The sequence below is a fragment of the Giraffa tippelskirchi genome, chromosome 4, assembly GCF_054371585.1.
Source record: "Giraffa tippelskirchi isolate mGirTip1 chromosome 4, T2T-mGirTip1v1.2.pri, whole genome shotgun sequence".
Lineage (NCBI taxonomy): Eukaryota > Metazoa > Chordata > Mammalia > Artiodactyla > Giraffidae > Giraffa > Giraffa tippelskirchi.
Window position 1 is genome coordinate 198,286,979 of NC_137278.1, and position 18,972 is coordinate 198,305,950.

Here is an 18,972-nt window from a genome sequence, read left to right on the forward strand (position 1 = left end):
TCCCCACGTGGAGCCCCTGGAGCCTTACCACCCAACATTCACTTCAATGTGAGCATCCAAGATGGCAACCACGTCGGCCGTGGCCACTTCCCTGCCGGTGTTGCGAGCTGCAGCCAGACCTCTTCTCTCCGTATGCCGTATTATCTTCAGGAGTCCTGGAGACTTCTGGTTGTAAAGCTTAATCTTCTCATCCAAGTCTGCCTTTAATTCTCCTGCCAACCAAAGGCACACCTATAGAAATTCTGAGTGCAATAATCAACACGGTGCAGAAATTTCATACTAGGATATTGTAATGGTTGGACTACCTCCAGCATAGGGTGGGCAATTCTACAGCCTGGAGTGAGAAAATAGTCTTTCCCCTACACCGGCTTCTCCTCTGCCTTCCACCCTCAGAATTAATGTTCCCATTCCTAATCTTTCTCTTGAGGTTAAACTATCTCAGCATAATAAAACTGCTGTGTCAGGCACTGTTACAGGTACTTTAAGTGTATTGAGAAATTATTATGAGAATGAATGGGACCAGAGAAAACCGTAATTTGAAAAGACGCATGCACTCCAGTGTTCATTGTAGCACTATTTACAATAGCCAAGACTTGGAAGTGACTAAACGGCCATCAGCAGGAATGGATAAAGAAGATGTGGTACACATATACACAAAAAAGGAAGAAGTTGTGTCATTTGCAGAGACATGGATTGATCTAGAGACTGTTACACAGAGTGAAGTAAGTCAGAAAGAGAAAAGTAAATATCATATTAACACATAATGTGGAATCTAGAAAAATGATATAGATGATCTTATTTGCAAAATAGAAATAGAGACACAGATGTAGAGAACAAACATGGACACCAAGGGGGAGAAAGTGTGGGTGAGATGAACTGGGAGATTGGGATTGACATATATACACTATGACACTATGTATAATACAGATAACTAATGAGAACCTGGGGTTTCCCTGGTGGCTCAGACAGTAAAGAATCTGCCTGAAATGCAGGAGACATGAGTTTGATCCCTGGATCAGGGAACTCAGTGCTCTGCAGTGACCTACATGGGAAAGAAATTCAAAAAAGAGGGGATATAGCTGATTTACTTTGCTGTACAGCAGAAACCAACACAACATTGTAGAGCAATTATACTCCAGTAAAAGTTTTTAAAAAATGAGTGGACACACCTGACCTAACTAAGGTAGGGTTGCTGATGGACAGACATTGCAGATACAGCCTGGAACATCATCTCCACAGCTAAACTCTCAAGATCTTACAGAGAACACATAAACAACTGAAATTGTTTCATCTTCTTTTAGACATTCCCATTTGACCTGCTCAGGCTCAACTGGGATGGAATGCGCAGATGAATCTGCTTTTCAGCTTCTATCTAATAAGTTTATCCCCAAAATAAAGAAGGCTGAGTGCCAAAGAATTGATGCTTTTGAACTGTGGTGATGGAGAAGACTCTTGAGAGTCCCTTGGACTGCAAGGAGATCAAACCAGTTAACCCTATAGGAAATCAGTCCTGAAGATTCACTGGAGGGACTGATGCTGAGGCTGAAGATCCAATACTTTGGCCACCTGATGTGAAGAACTGACTCACTGGAAAAGACTCTGATGCTGGGAAAGATTGAACACAGAAAGAGAAGGGGATGACAGAGGATGAGATGGTTGGATGGCATCACCAGCTCAATGGACATGAGTTTGAGCAAGCTCCAGGAGATGGTGATGGACAGGGAAGCCTGGTGTGCTGCAGTCCATGGGGCAGCAAAGAGTCAAACACAACTGAGTGATTGAAAAACAATCTCCAAAATAATGCGAACAAGATTTGCTATTCCACATTGTTCACAGTTTCTTCTTCTCTCTCTCCTCTGTTTTAAAAAGTATGTCTATGTATTCCTATCATTTTTTTTAAAACTTGTATTAAATCCATTGACCCTTGAAATATTTGAAGCTTCATATCTGGGGGGGGGACAAAGGAAGTGGGTACACCTCTCATGTCAATGTGTAGCATTTTAATCTTACTACTATTGATGGTGAGGACAAGGAGAATTAAGCTAGCTAACATTTACTAGCGACAAGCCCTGGGCTGGGGACTCTCCATGTGTTAATTCCCAAACAGCCCTGTGAGGAAGCACTATTATTTTTCCCATGCTACAGATGAGGACACTGGAGACATGAAGTAACTGAGAGACTTGCCACCCCCTAAAGTCACATGAGTAGTAAGCGTCTCCTGTGGCTGATGTGGTAGAGACTTCCAATCATTTTCCTCAGTTTAACACACACAAAAAAGATTTTAACACAATACATAATTCAGTGCAGGCTCAAACTGGCTGCTGTTTCCATGGTTACTGAGAGAGACGGTGATTGCTGCCCCAATGACACCAGCCAAAGAGTGACCAACAGTTCCCTCTGCCATGCTCTCCCAAACAAATTAACTCCATGAAAGACATAAATGGGTTCCTGACCCAAGTGAGCAGGATGTGTTACATGTAGGGTCTGGGACAGCCTAGAACTTTCTTTGGCTTCAAATAGTTAACGAACATAAGGTATTTAGAACAAATGATGTTAACTGCTATTACTACCTCTTTAATTCTCACTCTAGTCCATGAGATCATGATTATTCTCAACATCCATGCTTTGCAGATAAGGAAGCTAGTGGAGAAGTAAGTCACTCAAGGGATAGAGCTTGTAAAGGAGAAACCAAGATTCCATAAAGTGAAGACTCAAGTGCACTGCCTTCCACTTCTCCCTGTGTCATCTTAGGGGGGTTGGGGGAGAGGGCAGGGCCTGAGCAAGAGACCCAGCCACTGTGGAGAGTCTCAGCACCCAGAGCTCCCTTCTCTCCAGGCTTAAATACCCAGGAAGATTGGGGTTTCCTCCTAGGGGATGATTCTGAATCCCTTCCTCGTATCTGGGGTTTTCCTTTGGAACTGCTTCCCTCCCTGCGGTCTCCCTCATGGTGCATGGGCCCGACTGACTGCAGATTGACCACGTGATTGGAGTACATTGTGTGACCTCTCTGTCTTAGTTTCTTCTTCTGTGTGACCAAGAGGATCATCCTCTATCTCAACATTGGGATGATTAATGTGTCCACCACAAATAGTCAATAAACAGTCCTTCTCTTTTTCCTCCATGAGAAACCCAACTTCCTGTCCTCATGTATGTGTGTGTGTGTGTGTGTGTGTGTGTGTGCGTGCGCACACGCATGCTCAGTAGTGTCTGACTCTTTGTGACCCTATGGACTGTTGTCCACCAGGCACCTCTGTCCATGGGATTCTCCAGGAAGGAATATTGGAGTGGGTTGCCATGCTCTCCTCCAGGGGAATGTCCTGACTCAGGGATCAAACCTGCATCTCCTGCATTGGCAGGCAGATTCTTTACCACAGTGCCACCTGGGAAGCTAAAACCGCTTTATCCTAGCACAATCCATACACGGTCATTTTTATGCTATTCCTTGATCAAGTTGCTCACCATTTGAGCTAAAATCATCCACTAAGATGACCTCCTTCAACAATCGAGGTGGGGTCCGCTGGATAATGCTGGTGATGGCTCGCTGGATGACAGACAGAGCTTCATCCATGAATATGAGGATGACACTGAGAGATGGGAGCTGTGAAGGATACCGCTTCCAATGACACCTGTAAGAGACCTTTTATAATAACCATATCACTCTTTTAATTACTTAAACATTGTTCTCCAAAGTCCCCCTTCACTACACAGGATGTTAAAATAAGTCAATCAGTTCACCAACTCTCAGTCAGTTTGAAAAGGGAAACAGTCAGTTGCTTATCACAGTAGAAAGATTTTGCATTTGTTTGTCCAAAGTTCTCCTGTTGGGATAAACTTCATTTCTTTTTGATTAATCATCAGTAGACATTTCCCCTTGAACAGTCAACCTGTCCCACAAAGAATTTCTGTTCCTTCCCCTGCTCCAAGTCAGTTTCTTTGCCAGAAGTCTTCTTTCCGCCTCCCTTTCCCCATGTTCTCAGACCTTCCATCATTTGGACACATCCCTCAACTTCACCACTATAGAGAGGTGGCAAACTGTTCAAAGAAGTGTGCTTGACGCATGTTTTAAATGTCACAGCTTACATTTAGTAAATGCTTACCACATGCTAGGCACTGGTTTACTCTTCTTTTTTTTTTTAACATCTTCATCAAGATATATTTCACACACAATAAACGTCACCCATTTAAAACTGCACAATTCATTGTTTTTAATAATATTCACAGAGTCGGGTAACCATTACCACTATCTAATTTTAGGACATTTTCATCATGCTAGAAAGAAACCCCATATCTATTAGCAGTATTTCTTCATTTCTCGCCAATCCCATTCCCCCTCAGCCATAGGCAATTATTAATCTACTTTTTATCTCTATAGAATTGCCCATTCTGGACTTTCTGTATAAATGGAAACTTACAATATGTGGTCTTTTGTGTTCGCCCAGCATGTTTTCAAAGTTCATCAATGTTGTACCATATGTCAGCACTTCATTTCTTTCTATTGTCAAATAATATTCCATTGCATGGATATGTCACATGTTTATCTGCTCATCCAATATTGGACATTTAAGATGTTTCTACTTTGGAGCTGTTATAAATGCCATTGTGAAAATTCTTGAATGAGTGTTTGTATTGGCACATGTTTTCATTTTACTTATACACACCTCATCCTAGGTGAAGATCCTTGGAGAAGGATCCTCTTGAGAGTCCCTTAGACTGCAAGGAGATCAAATCAGTCAATCCTAAAGGAAATCAACCCTGGTATTCATTGGAAGGACTGATGCTGAAGCTGAAGCTCCAATACTTTGGCCACCTGATGTGAAGAGCTGACGTATTAGAGAAGACCCTGATGATGCTGGGAAAGACTGAAGGGAGGAGAAGGAGGAGACGACAGAGGATGAGATAGTTGGATGGCATCACTGACTTGATGGACGAGTTTAAGCAAGCTCCAGGAGTCAGTGAGGGACAGGGAAGCCTGGTGAGCTGCAGTCCATGGGGTCACAAAAAGTCAGACAAGACTGAGTGACTGAACTGAACTGAACTGAACTGAACTGAAGAGTGAAATTGTTAAGTCATGTTATAACCCTATATTTAACAATTTGATGAACCGTCATACTGTTTTCTAAAGTGGCTGTACCATTTAAAATTCCCACCAATAATAAATGATGGCTTCAATTTTTCTCCACGTTCTGGACAATATTTGTCATTATCTGTCATTGGGACAATAGCCTTCCAAGGGCATGAAGCGTTGTCTTACCATTGCTTTGATTTCCATTTCCCTAATAACCAATGGTGTGAACATAACTAATGGGGTGAACTCAGACGTGACTCAGTGACTAACACTTCCAATTTTCACTTCATGGCTGATTCACTTTGCCTACAGCAGAAACTAACACAACATTGTAAAGCAACTGTACTCCAATAAAAAAATTTTTAAAAAGAATTAGGACACATTTCCTCTGATTACAGAAATATCAAAAAAACAAATTCTCGGAAGGCAAAAAGGAACATTATGAGGCTTTGAGAAATCAGGAAACAGAACATAAAAGTAAAACATAAACACAAGTTGGAAAAAAATTAGAAAGAGGAATTGCATAGTCTAAGCTTTTCTCCCCAAATCAGTTCCTCCTTTTTCTTGCCACTGCAACAATGATGAAATGCAGAGTAATCGAGATTGACTCTGGAGACACATCACGGGACTACAAAAGGCCATGCAGGGAATTTCAAGTAACACTGAAAAGCCATATAGAAGTCTGCAAAAAGGACCTCTCCTTTCTCCTTGTTTCCCAGTACCTGACTGGCATGTGTGGACCAGTTCTTTTCAGTAGAATTTCCTGCAGTGATATAAATGTTCTGTATATGCTGTCCATTGTGATCTACACTGGACACGTGTGGCTAATAAGCATCATAACAAGGCTATGTAACCTAAAAAAAAACCTGCCTTTTAATTTAATCCAATTTTAATTAATTTAAGTAGCCACATGTGACTGATGCTACCATATTGGACAGTGCAGCAAAATATTAAAAATATTTATTGGTTGGTTAACAGCTGGAGGAATTAATCTTTAGCAAATACTTCCAGTATAGAATTACAATTGCCCCTCACCCTTAGTGGGCTTCCCAGGTGGCTCAGTGGTAAAGAATCCACCAGCCAAGCAGGAGAGGCAGGGGATGTGGGTTTAATCCCTGGGACAGAAAGATCCCCTGGAGGAGGAAATGGCAACCTACCCCAGTATTCTTGCCTGGAGAATCCCATGGACAGAGGAGCCTGGCAGGCTGCAGTCCATGGGGTCTCAGAGAGGCAGGCACAACTCTGCACACCCACATGCACTCACTCACCCTTAGCAACAGGAGGGTACAAGGGGAGAAATATATAAGGTGAGTAATTGCTAGATGTTAGAGCTATAAGTGTGTTAGAAGTCGCTTAAGTCGTATCTGACTCTTTGCGACCCACCAGGCTCCTCTGTCTATGAGATTCTCCAGGTAAGAATACTGGAGTGAGTTGCCATGCCCTTCTCCAGGGGATCTTTCTGACCTAGGGACTGAACCCATGTCTCTTATGTCTCCTGCCTTGGCAGGCATGTTCTTTGCCACTAGCATCACAGCCAGATCCCAGATGTTAGAGCTAGAAAGATAAATTGTATGCATATCACAACTTTGCCAGAAACTGCTGTTGTGGAAAGAAAATCAACTGATATGCACACAGGCAGCAATTGCCAAGCATCATCTTATTGATACATTGGGGTTTCCTGAGGCAATTTAGGCATACAGCAAGGCCAGCTTCCTGGCTGTGTGACTGGTGCAATCACTCAGGTACCAACACTTGTGAATTAACTAGATTTAATAATTTACTGTCACCATCTTGAAATATTTTTAGTAATTTTTAAATAAAGGGCCCCACATTTTCATTTTGCTCTGGGCCCTGCAAGTTTTGCAACTAATCTGGTTGTGGCATTTTTCTGAACTCCTTATTAAAGATTAACTATTGAAGCCCTGCCTTTCCATGTGTTTAATTGTTTGTTGGAACTTAATATCTACTTAGGGCTTCCCAGGTGGCTCAGTGGTACAGAATCTGCCTACCAATGCATGAGACACAGAAGATGTGGGTTTGATCCTAGGTCAGGAAGATCTCCTGGAAGAGGAAATGGCAACCCACTCTGGTATTCTTGCTTGGAGAATCCTATGGACAGAGGAGCTTGATAGGCTACCGTCCATGGAGTTGCAAAGAGTTGGACACGACTGAAGCAACTGAGCATGCAGTATCTACTTAAAACTCAATAAAGTTTATTGATTCCCCTGAGTGGCCTTTCTCTGGTCTCTGAAAGTTAAAGGAAGGATGCGACCACATGGAGACTGCCAGGGCTGGCATGTTTCTGGTATCAGACAACCATCCAGAAACCTGGGGAAACCAGTAGTGATGACCACCACTTTGCGTCTTACTTAGCAGATATAGAAGGTCTATCCTCATATTATCTTATAGTTTATGTGATGGCTCTGAACCGCTAAATTACTTCTTTCTCAGAGAAAGTCCAAGGAGGACTTTCCTGGTGGTCCAGAAGATAGAAATCCATCTGCCAATGCAGGGGACACAGGTTTGATCCCTGGTGCGGGAAGGTTCCATATGCCGCAGAGCAACTAAGCCCATGTGCCACAGCTACTGAGCCTGTGCTCCACAGCAAGAGAAGCCATCGCAAAGAGAAGCCCACGAACCGCAACAAAGAATAGCCCCAGCTTGTCACAACTAGAGAAAGCCCTTATGCAGCAGTGAGGACCCAGCACAGTCAAAAATAGATAATAAATAAAATAAAATTTAAAAAGTCCAGGGAGTGGTCTTCCTATAATTCTCAAGGCGTGGTGGTTTCCAGGATGCCTTAGTTCTGGAATCCATCCATCGGAGCCAAGTGGATTTTTTTTTTTTTTTTTATGGTCAGCAGGAAGGAAGAGCACTCATTTGGTTTATAAGCAGCAGACATGACTCCTGTTACTCAAGTATAGGAGGGTACTTGAATCAGACATAGTTTGCATCCACACTAATACTTTCTAAGAAGCAGTTTCATGACTTAATCTCTATAGAATTCAACCTTAATGCTCCAAAATGCGTCAGTTACGCACTGATCTCAGCATATTATCCACACACCTAAAGACTTAAATGATGAAATTGAGGCAGGTTCCAAGGAAAGCAGGAGAAATGCAGAGATGCACACCCAGACACACCTTAGTCCAAATACTGAAAGCCAAAGAAAAAATATTGAAAGTAGTCAGAGAAAAATGACTCACCACATACAAGGAGACCCTCAACAATATTAAGAGTTGACATCTTCTCAAATACAATAAAAATAGAAGGTAGTGGGACCACATACTGAAGTTGTCCAAAGAAAAAAGACTATCAATAAAGCATCTTACATCTTTCAAATGTGAAGAGGAAATAAAGGCAAATAAATATTGAGAGAATTTGTTGGTAGCAGACTACCTTAAAAGAAATACGAAGTTCTTTTTTTATACTTGTTTTTTATTAAACATTTTTTTAACTTTTTATTTTATATTGGAGTGTAGTTGATTAACAATGTTGTGATAACTTCAGGTATACAGTAAAGTGATTCAGTTATCTATTCTCTTTCAAATTATTTTCCCATTTAGATTGCTACATAATATTGAGCAGAATTCCCTGTGCTATACAGTAGCTCCTTGCTGGTTACCTGTGTTAAATATAGTAGCGTATACATGTTAAGCCCAAACTTCCTAACTATCTCTCCCTCCTTCCTTCCCATCTGGTAACCCTAAGTTCATCCTCTAAGTCTGTGAGTCTTTTTAGGCTAAAAGCAAATGATCTTGGGCCATAATGCAAATACACACACACACAGGCAAAAACAAAGAGCACCACTAAAGGTAACTGTGTAATTATAAAAGACAGTATATTTCTTCTCTTCACTAATTAAACACAATTGTATTTTTTAAAGTGTATATAATTGTATTATTGGGACTATAACATATAGCAGTTTAACATACTTGACAAAACAGCACAAAAGAGATGGATGGGAGCAAAACTGTATTGAAGTAAGGAAATAACACCAGATGGTAAACTGAATCTACAGGAATAAGTGCACAGAATCAGACATGGTAAATAAGATAAATATAATACACTGGAAATTTACACTTCCTCTCCTTTTTTCTCATCTTCTTTAATAGACATAAAATTATGTAATGTAATTATAATAGTATATTTTGGAGTTTGTACCATACATTTTGAAATATGTATAAAAAGGAGGAAGAGGGAATAGAGCTATAAATATAATCTTCCTATATCTCACTGAAATAATTCTAAATAAACTCTGATAAGTTAAGATATATGTGACAAGCCCTAGAACAACCATTAAGAAAACAACTGTAAAAATATACTGAAAAATTATTTAAACAATTATACTCTTACATTAGAAAATAGCCACTTAATGTAAAAAGCAAGCAGTAATGGAGGAACAGAGGGAAAAGATGAGAGACATTAGAAAACAAAAATAGAATGGCAGAGGTAAATCCAACTATGTCAATAAGAACATTGATTGTGGATGAATTAAACAATCCAATCAAAAGGTAAATATTGTCAGATTGCATTTTTTTTAAAAAGGTCCAACTATATGTTGTTTTCAGGAAATATTTTAGATCAAAAGATACAAGTAAGTTGAAAGTAAAGGATATATCAGCAAATAGCAACCATAAAAAGTTAAAGAGGTTATACTAATATCAGACAAAATAGATGTTAAAATAAAAATGTTGTTAGTTATAAAGGGAGAGACTTTGTAACCATAAAAGGATATAACCATCAGGAAGATATACCAATTTTAAACATATATTCCTAGCAACAGAGTACCAAAATACATGAAACAAAACCTGACAGACTGAAGGAAGTAACAGACCAATCAGCAATAATCAGTGGCGATTTCAATACCCTACTTTCAAGGAAAGTGGAAAGGAAAGTGTTAGTCACTCAGTCGTGTCCAACTCTTTTCAAGTCCATGAACTGTAGCCTGCCAGGCTCCTCTGTCCATGCGATTCTCCAGGCAAGAATACTGGACTGGGTTACCATTTGCTTCTCCAGGGGATCTTCCTGACCCAATGATCGAACTCAGGTCTCCTGCATTGCAGGCAGATTCTTTACTGTCTGAGCCACAAGGGAAGCCCCATACAACAACTAAACACAAGATAAACAAGGAGAGCTTTCCTGGTAGTCCAGTGGTTAAGAATCCACCTTGCAATGCAAGGGACGTCAGTTCAATCCCTGTTCCGGGAAGATCTCACATGCCTTGGAGCAATGAAGTATGTGCCACAACTATTGAGCTAGCACTCTAGAGCCCATAAGCTGAAACTATTGAGCTGAAGCTCATGTGCCTAGAGCCTGTGCTCCACAATAAGAGAAGCCACTGCAACAAGAAGCCCATACACAAGGAAGAGTAGACCCCACTCCTTACAACTAGAGGAAGCCTGTATGCAAAAACAAAGACCCATCACAGCCAAAAAATAAAATAATGTTTTTTTTTAAAAAAAAGGACAAACAAGGAAATGAATAAGGAAATGTAAGACTTAAACAACATTGCGAACTGATGAGACCTAGTGGCATCTGTAAGAACAGTCTATACAACAACAGCAGATTTTTTTCAACTGTACATGCAACATTCTCCAGGAGAGGCTGTGTGCTAGAGCATAAAACAGGACTCAATAAATTTTAAAAGACTAAATTCATACAAAGTGGCATGGGAGATGAAAACAGAAAGATATTAGAAATTCACAAATAGGTGGAAATTAAAAAACACATTCTTAAATAACCATTGGGTCAAAGAAAAAAATTACAAGGAAAATTAGAAAGTAGGGAATACTATAAACAACTATCCACCCACAAATTTAAAAACTTAGGTTAAACTGGCAAATTCTTATTAAAAAAACACTTGCAACTCAATAATGAAAAGAAAAACACCTTCTTAAAAGTAAAAAGTGTATAAATGGACATTTCTTCAAAGAAAATATACAAATGGCCTGTATACACATGAAAAATGTTCAGCATAAGTAGACATCAGGGAAATTTAAATCAAAACCACAATTGCATACCACTTGGGCTTCCCTTGTGGCTCAGCTGGTAGAGAATCCGCCTGCAATGCAGGAGACCTCGGTTTGACCCCTGGGTTGGGAAAATCCCCTGGAAAAGGGCAAGGCTACTCACTCCAGTATTCTGGCCTGGAGAATTCCATGGACTATAAAGTCCATGTGGTCGCAAAAAGTCGGACACGACTGAGTGACTTGCGTTTTGCACTTTCACACTCACTAGAATGGCTATGATCAAAAAACAAAAACAAATCTTGATAAGTATGTTAAAAAAAATCAAAACTCTCATATGCTGCTAGAGGGAATATAAAATGATGCAGCCACTTTGGAAAACAGTCTGGCAGTTCCTTGGAAATTTAAATATAGAGTCATCATATGGTCCAGCAATTCTACTCCTAGGGTATAACCAAGAAAAATGAAGACATATGTCCACACAAGAACTTGTACATATATGTTCAAACCAGCATTATTCATAGTAGTCAAAAAGCAAAAATAATCTAAATGTCCATCAACTGGTAAACAGGTAAAGAAGAGGTGGTATACAACTGGACAACAAAATCTTATTTTACCATAAAAGGAACGATAGTGACAAATGAAGTAGTGATGAATGCTATAACATGAATGACACTAGAAAACATTATGCTACATACAGAAGACTCCGTGTTATATGATTCCATTTATACAAAATGTCCAGAAGGGGCAAGTCCATAGGGACAAAAAGCGGATTAATGGTTGCCTAAGGATGAGGAAGTTGTAGGCAGATGGGGAGAGACTGTTAGGAGGGGTAGGTTTTCTTTTGGAAGAGGTGAAAATGTTTTAAAACTGATAATGGTGATGAATAAACTAAAAATCAATAAATCATACACTTTAGTGAATTGTATGGTACGTGAATTTATCTCCAAAAACTGTTATTTTTAAAACTTATTAAGGAGGCAGAAAAAACTTACTAAGGAAATGCAGAATAAGAAAAAAAAATAGGAAGTGAAAACAGAAGGAGAGAGGAAAGTTTAAGTTAAAATTAATAAGATCCTGGTGGTCCAGTGGCTAAGACTCCATGCATCTGATGCAGGGGCCTGGGGTTCGATCCCTGGTCAGGGAACTAGTTCCCACATGCTGCAACTAAAGATCCTGCATGCCGCAAAGAAACCTCAGCAGAGCCAAATCAATAAATATTTTTTTTAAAATAAATAAAGAGGAATCCAAGCAGAGAATTTGAGAGAAATATCAGGGAGAAGAGTAGCACTGTTAACTTCCTTCGACTTGCCCAAGTTGTTTCTCTCTCTCAGCCTCAGTTTCCTCATCTGTAAAATTATGAGTTAGACCCATCCTATCAGAATTCTCAAGGATCTGCATTTCTCTGATACCTCTGCTCAGCTCTGAGGGCTATAAATACTTAAATCAGTCAGATATCTTCTCAGAGCTGCCATTATAAAATGGATTAAAGTTGAGAATTCTGCTCTGTCAGTCTTCCAGAACTTTCTACACCCTGACCCACTTCCTCACCAATTTCCCACTCTCCCATCCTTCTTTTCAACCCTTGACTTCTGCTGCTCTCAAAATGTTAGTCACTCAGTTGTATCCAACTCTTTGCGACCCCATGGACAGTAACCTGCCAGTCTCCTCTGTCCATGGAATTCTCCAGGCAAGAATAGTGGAGTGGATAGCCATTCCCTTTACCAGGGGATCTTCCCAACCCATGGATTGAACCTGGGTCTCCTGCATTGCAGGCAGATTCTTTACCATCTAAGCCACCTCCCAAAGCTTGTCTTCAAATTACACTGAGGTCCCTAGGAAGGCTGCCTCGGTCCGTCTTACCTGGAATCTCGAGTGTCTGGGAGGGTACGATCCAGGGGCAACCGGTCACTGAGGTACACGTTATAGCCATACTTCTGGAAGAGGTCCTCAGCCTCTTTCTGCTGAGCCTCAGAAAGGTCCCTACCCCACTTCCTGAAAAGTTCTGAGTCTGGGAAGAGAACCTTGTGGGGTTTTTCCTTGAAGAAGCCACTCTCCTTGGCATGAGCTGTATCTGGAAAAGGATGCCTTTCATCTTTCACTGTTGCCAGCATGCCAACCCCATCTTCTGATTGCTTCACAGCCAGCTTCATAGCTTCTTCTGCAAACGAAGGGCAGGGGAGAAAACATCTCAGCCAGTTGTTAGCTACCCGGGCATTACTTTCTCATCCACATTTCCTAGAAATGTTTTTCTTCCCAGATTTTTAGGAAGGGCAACAGAGCAAGTGTGAAAGGAGTTGTAGATATTGGCAACAGAGGATCTGGAGAGATGGCATTGTTACGGAGAAGTTGAATGAGCTTGCTCCAGGGTCCTAAGGTTGTGGTCAGGGCTAGATAGCATGCGTTTGTCATTTTCGAGGGGAGCAGTTCGGAAGGATGACAAAGCTCAGAGCACACTGTGAAAGTGTGAGGCAGGAGGCAGGTAAAGGCCGAGGGATTGGATCGGTTAACCACAGGACGCTGCAGGGACCCGGGTGACAGCACGACTCAGGGCAGAGATGAAGACTGTGAATGGATGGCCGTGGCAAGGCCTGTAAGGAGGGAGAGAGTTTGTCGAGATCAGCAGGGAAGAGTCGGCTCAGGAAAGAGGACAGCCAGGCTTTCGTGGTAAGTAAAGGGCTTTTATAACAGTCTTCTGACTCCTTCCTTCAATGGAACCAAAAGGACGTTTGGGATCACCCAAGATGGTGCGGTACAAAGAGCCTGAGACCACCCTCTCTCTCTCGAGCACCCGAACATCACTACTATCCACAGAGCAACCATGGGTGACAAAGGCCAGAAAAGATCTTCCACAACTAAAGGCATCAAGAAACTGGACGGACCTCCCTGGCGGTCCAGGGGGCCTGGGTTTGATCCGTGGTCAGGAAACTAGATCCCATGTGCTGCAACTAAGACCCAGCGCAGCCAAAGAAAGAAATTGGAGACCCCCAAACTGGAGAATGATTATATTGCAGAGGTTCACCTCCAGGAGTGAGAGTTCTGAGCTGCGTGTAGGATTCCCCAGGAATCCTGCACCAGGAAAATGAGCCTCCGTAGTATTTGGCTTTGAAGACCAGAAAGGCTTAATTTTCAAGTCCCAAAGGGCTGGGAGAAAAAGAGATTTCACTTTTAAAGGGCACACACACAAAGCCTCATGCACACCAGGACCCAGAGCAAAAGCAGTTATTTAATAGGAGCCTGAGGAGACCTACCTGTTGGTCTTAGAGAGTTTCCTGGGAGTAGGGGTTGGGGTGCTCTCATTTTGGGAAAGAGACACTGGCAGGAGCCATACTTGGGAACTTTTGATTGAACGAAAACAAGAGTTGACTGATTAGTATTTCCCAAGTCCAACATTGACTATGACACTCCTCAGCATTCAACCCCAAAATGGTAATCAAGGTGATAGGGACAGGGTAAAGGAACCAAGTAGGTGATTAAATAATTAATCCCTCTAGGGGGTTGTAAGTAGAAAAAAAATATGGGAGACTTCTGTAAGTTAATGGTCGCTTAAGAAAGCAGGTTTGCTTAACCACAGAAGCAAGCAGGCTTCCATAGCCACAAACCCATGCAACAGAAGCATGAGACATGCCCCCAAACAATAAAAAAATGGTGGCATGAGCCCCACATCCTGCCCAGTGAGCTCAACAAGTTAATGATCCTTAGGACGTGCTCTCTCCACACATCAAAACAATAGTTTATGGAAAGGTGACATTTCAAAGTGAAAGGCACTCATTGTACTGAGACCTGGAATAATTTTCCCATAGTACCATGACCGTAGAGGGACAAGAAACCGCCCCCCACCCAACCTGGAGAAGGGGCTGATGATGGAAGCATGACATCCACTCAAGAATGAGGAAGGGGGGCTGTCTTAAGATGGCAGAGGAATAGGACGGGGAGATGACTTTCTCTCCCACAAATTCACCAAAAGAACATTTAGACGCCAAGCAAATTCCACAAAACAACTTCTGAATGTTGGCAGAGGACATCAGACACACAGAAAGGCAGCTCATAGTCTTCGAAAGGAGGTAGGATAAAATATAAAAGATAAAAAGAGAGACAAAAGATGTAGGGATGGAGATCCGTCCCAGGAAGGGAGTCTTAAAAAAGAGAGAAGTTTCCAAACACCGGGAAACACTCTCTCCAGCGGGTCGGTGGTGAGCCTTGGTATCGCAGAGGTCAAAATAACCAGGAGGAAAAATAAATAAATTATTAAACTCCGTGGTTTACGTACGTAACAGCAAATCCCAGCGGGTGCACAGCCCAGAGGCACGCATTCCCAACTAGCAAGCGGGGGCTGGGCAGGGAGGGGCAGGCTGCATTGCTTTGGGTAAGGACTGGGCCTGAATGCCCCGAGGGCAATCTGAGAGAACTAGATTGAGACAGCAACCTAGACCGTGAGATAGCTTTCCTGCAAAAAGCCTTAACCTAAGACACCGCCAGGCCTGGTCACAAAACAAAGGACTGAGCAGAGCAAGCCTGCTGCGGACCAGCCCATCCCCCGCAGGAGACAGGCAGGCGAGGGCAGCCAGACCCGGAAGGGCGGAATCGCGGCCCCAAACTGCAAAGAGACCTCGCTGCTAACCAGGACTTCTTGGGACTCTGGAGCGTAGACACCTGCCGAGAGGGTGACAGCCAGAGATCAGCTCCCCAGAGGAGAGCACAGCACATCTGGGAAGCTGCGCCCATTGTACACCCAGAAAACTGAGCAGCTGGGACGGGGGAAGGGGGAAAAGGGGCAGCCCCCGACCGCACTAACCAAAAACCTGGTCACCGGAGCTGCTCAGACCTGGGAAGGGCACAAAACCCAGGCTCAACCAAGTCTACGCCTTTGTGAAGTACTCAGGAACCTGAACTTCAGCGGCTTAGACCTGAGAAGTACAGGCAACCCCAGGGGCCACTTCAGACAGTTCCCTGCAGTGTAACCTAGAGCCTGAGCAATGTAGACTGGGAAAGCACACACACCATGAGCAGGGCAAACCCAGTGTGGCTGAAACATTGTGAGCACACGCCAGTGAGATTTGTTTGCAGTGTTCCTCCCTCCCCACAGCACGACTGAACAAGGGAGACTAAAAAAAAAAAATAGTGACCACCACAGCCCCCTTTGTGTCAGGGCGGAAATTAGACACTGAAGAGACCAGCAAACAGAAGAAGCTAAAAGAAACAGAGGGAACCGCTTTGGAAGTGACAGATGCAACAGATTAAAACCCTGTAGTTAGCACCGACTACATAGGAAGGGGCCTAGAGACCTTGAGAATTACAAGCTGGGCCAAGGAACTATCTTAAAATGAACTGACCCCACACTGTCCATAACAGCTCCAGAGAAAGTCCTAGATATATTTTTACTATTATAGTGTTTTAAATTTTTAAAACTTTTAAATTATTTTTTAATTTTTTAAAATTTTATTTTATTTTCTTATTTTCTTTTTATTTTTAAGTCCCCTATTACTCCTTCAATTTTCATTTTTATAACCTACTATTACCTTGCAAAAATAAACCCTTATTTTTATTTGTATTTTTTTAATTTTTATTTTTTTAAGACCTTATTTTTAAAGCAAACTTTATATATATATATATATATATATATATATTTTATAATTTTTGTGACTCTGGTGGCTTTTTTTTTCTTTGTTTTTTCTTTTTTCTTCTTCTTTTTTTTCTCTATTTTTTTAATATTGTATTTTTGAGAACCTAACCCCTACTCTAGATTTTTAATCTTTGCTTTTTAGTATTTATCATCAACTTTGTATCTTCAAGAACCCAATCTTCACCACCCATTTTTACTTGGGAGCAAAATCACTGGCTTGATTTCTCTCTCCCTCTTTTAACTTTCATTTTTCTCCACCAGGTCGCCTCCATCTCCCCACTCCCCCTTTTCTTTTCAACTCAACTCTGTGAATCTCTTTGTATGTTCCAGGCTGTGGAGAACACTTAGAGAACTGATTACTGGCTGGATCTGTCTCTCCCCTTTTGATTCCCCTCTTCTCCTCCTGGCCACCTCTATCTCCCTCCTCTGTCTTCTCTTCTCCATGTAACTCTGTGAACCTCTCCGGGTATTCCTCACTGTGGAGAAACTCTTCATCATTAACCTAGATGTTTTATCATTGGTGCTGTATAGATGGAGAAGCCTTGAGGCTACTGTAAGAATAAGACTGAAAACCAGAGACAGGAAACTTAAGTCCAAATCTTGAGAACACCAGAGAACTCCTGAATCCAGGACCCATTAAACAATAGGAGCTCATCAAATGCCTCCATACCTACACTGAAACCAAGCACCACCCAAGGGCCAACAAGTTCCAGAGTAAGATATACCATGCAAATTCTCCAGCAACACAGGAACATAGCCCTGAGCTTCAATATACAGGCTGCCCAAAGTCACACAAAACCCAATGACATCTCAAAACTCATTACTGGACACTTCATTGCACTCCAGAGAGAAGAAATCCAGCTCCACCCACCAGAACACTGACACTAGCTTCCCCAACCAGGAAACCTTGACAAGCCACCCGTCTAACCCCACCCACAGCGAGGAACCTCCATAATAAAGAGGAACCACAAACTGCCAGAAAACAGAAAGGCCACCCCAAACACAGCAATATAAACAAGAAGAAAAGGCAGAGAAATACCCAGCAGGTAAAGGAACAGGATAAATGCCCTCCAAATCAAACAAAAGAGGAAGAGATAGGGAATCTACCTGACAAAAAATTCCAAATAATGATAGTGAAAATGATCCAAAATCTGGAAAACAAAGTGGAGTTACAGATAAATAACCTGGAGACAAGGATCGAGAAGATGCAAGAAAGGTTTAACTAGGACTTAGAAGAAATAAAAAAGAGTCAGTATATAATGAATAATGCAATAAATGAGATCAAAAACACTCTCGAGGGAAGCAACAGTAGAATAACAGAGGCAGAAGATAGAATAAGTGAGGTAGAAGATAGAATGATAGAAATAAATGAAACAGAGAGGAAAAAGAAAAAAGAATTAAAAGAAATGAGGACAACCTCAGAGACCTCTGGGACAATGTTAAATGCACCAACATACGAATCACAGGAGTCTCAGAAGAAGAAGACAAAAAGAAAGACCATGAGAAAATTCTCGAGGAGATAATAGTTGAAAACTTCCCTAAAGTGGGGAAGGAAATAATCACCCAAGTCCAAGAAACCCAGAGAGTCCCAAACAGGATAAACCCAAGGCGAAACACCCCAAGACACATAATAATCAAATTAACAAAGATCAAACACAAAGAACAAATATTAAAAGCAGCAAGGGAAAAACAACAAATAACACACAAGGGGATTCCCATAAGGATAACAGCTGATCTTTCAATAGAAACTCTTCAGGCCAGAAGGGAATGGCAGGGCATAGTTAAAGTGATGAAGGAAAATAATCTACAGCCCAGATTACTGTATCCTGCAAGAATCTCATTCAAATACGAAGGAGAAATCAAAAGCTTTACAGATAAGCAAAAGCTCAGAGAATTTAGCACCACCAAACCAGCTCTCCAACAAATGCTAAAGGATCTTCTCTAGACAGGAAACACAAAAAGGGTGTATAATCTCAAATCCGAAACAATAAAGTAAATGGCAATGGGATCATACTTATCAATAATTACCTTAAATGTAAATGGGTTGAATGCCTCAACCAAAAGACAAAGACTGGCTGAATGGATACAAAAACAAGACCCCTACATATGTTGTCTACAAGAGACTCACCTTGAAACAAGGGACACATACAGACTGAAAGTGAAGGGCTGGAAAAAGATATTTCATGCAAGTGAAGTCACTCCATTGTGTCCGACTCTTTGCAACTCCATGGACTGTATGTAAGCTACCACGCTCCTCCGTCCATGGGATTTTCTAGGCAAGAGTATGGAGTGGGTTGCCATTTCCTTCTCCAGAG

General features: G+C 41.6%; 1 protein-coding gene across 1 annotated transcript in view; it reads right to left on the reverse strand.

Moving 5' to 3' along the window:
• GALNT8 (polypeptide N-acetylgalactosaminyltransferase 8) overlaps nucleotides 1–18,972 on the reverse strand; it is a 44,318-nt gene that overhangs the window by 15,458 nt on the left and 9,888 nt on the right. Inside the window, exons 2-4 of the mRNA XM_081593791.1 lie at nucleotides 12,898–13,195; nucleotides 3,460–3,626; nucleotides 29–212 (exon numbers count right to left, since the gene is read on the reverse strand). Of these exons, the coding sequence (XP_081449917.1) occupies nucleotides 29–212; nucleotides 3,460–3,626; nucleotides 12,898–13,195 (649 nt within the window). The remainder of the gene's footprint in view (nucleotides 1–28; nucleotides 213–3,459; nucleotides 3,627–12,897; nucleotides 13,196–18,972) is intronic.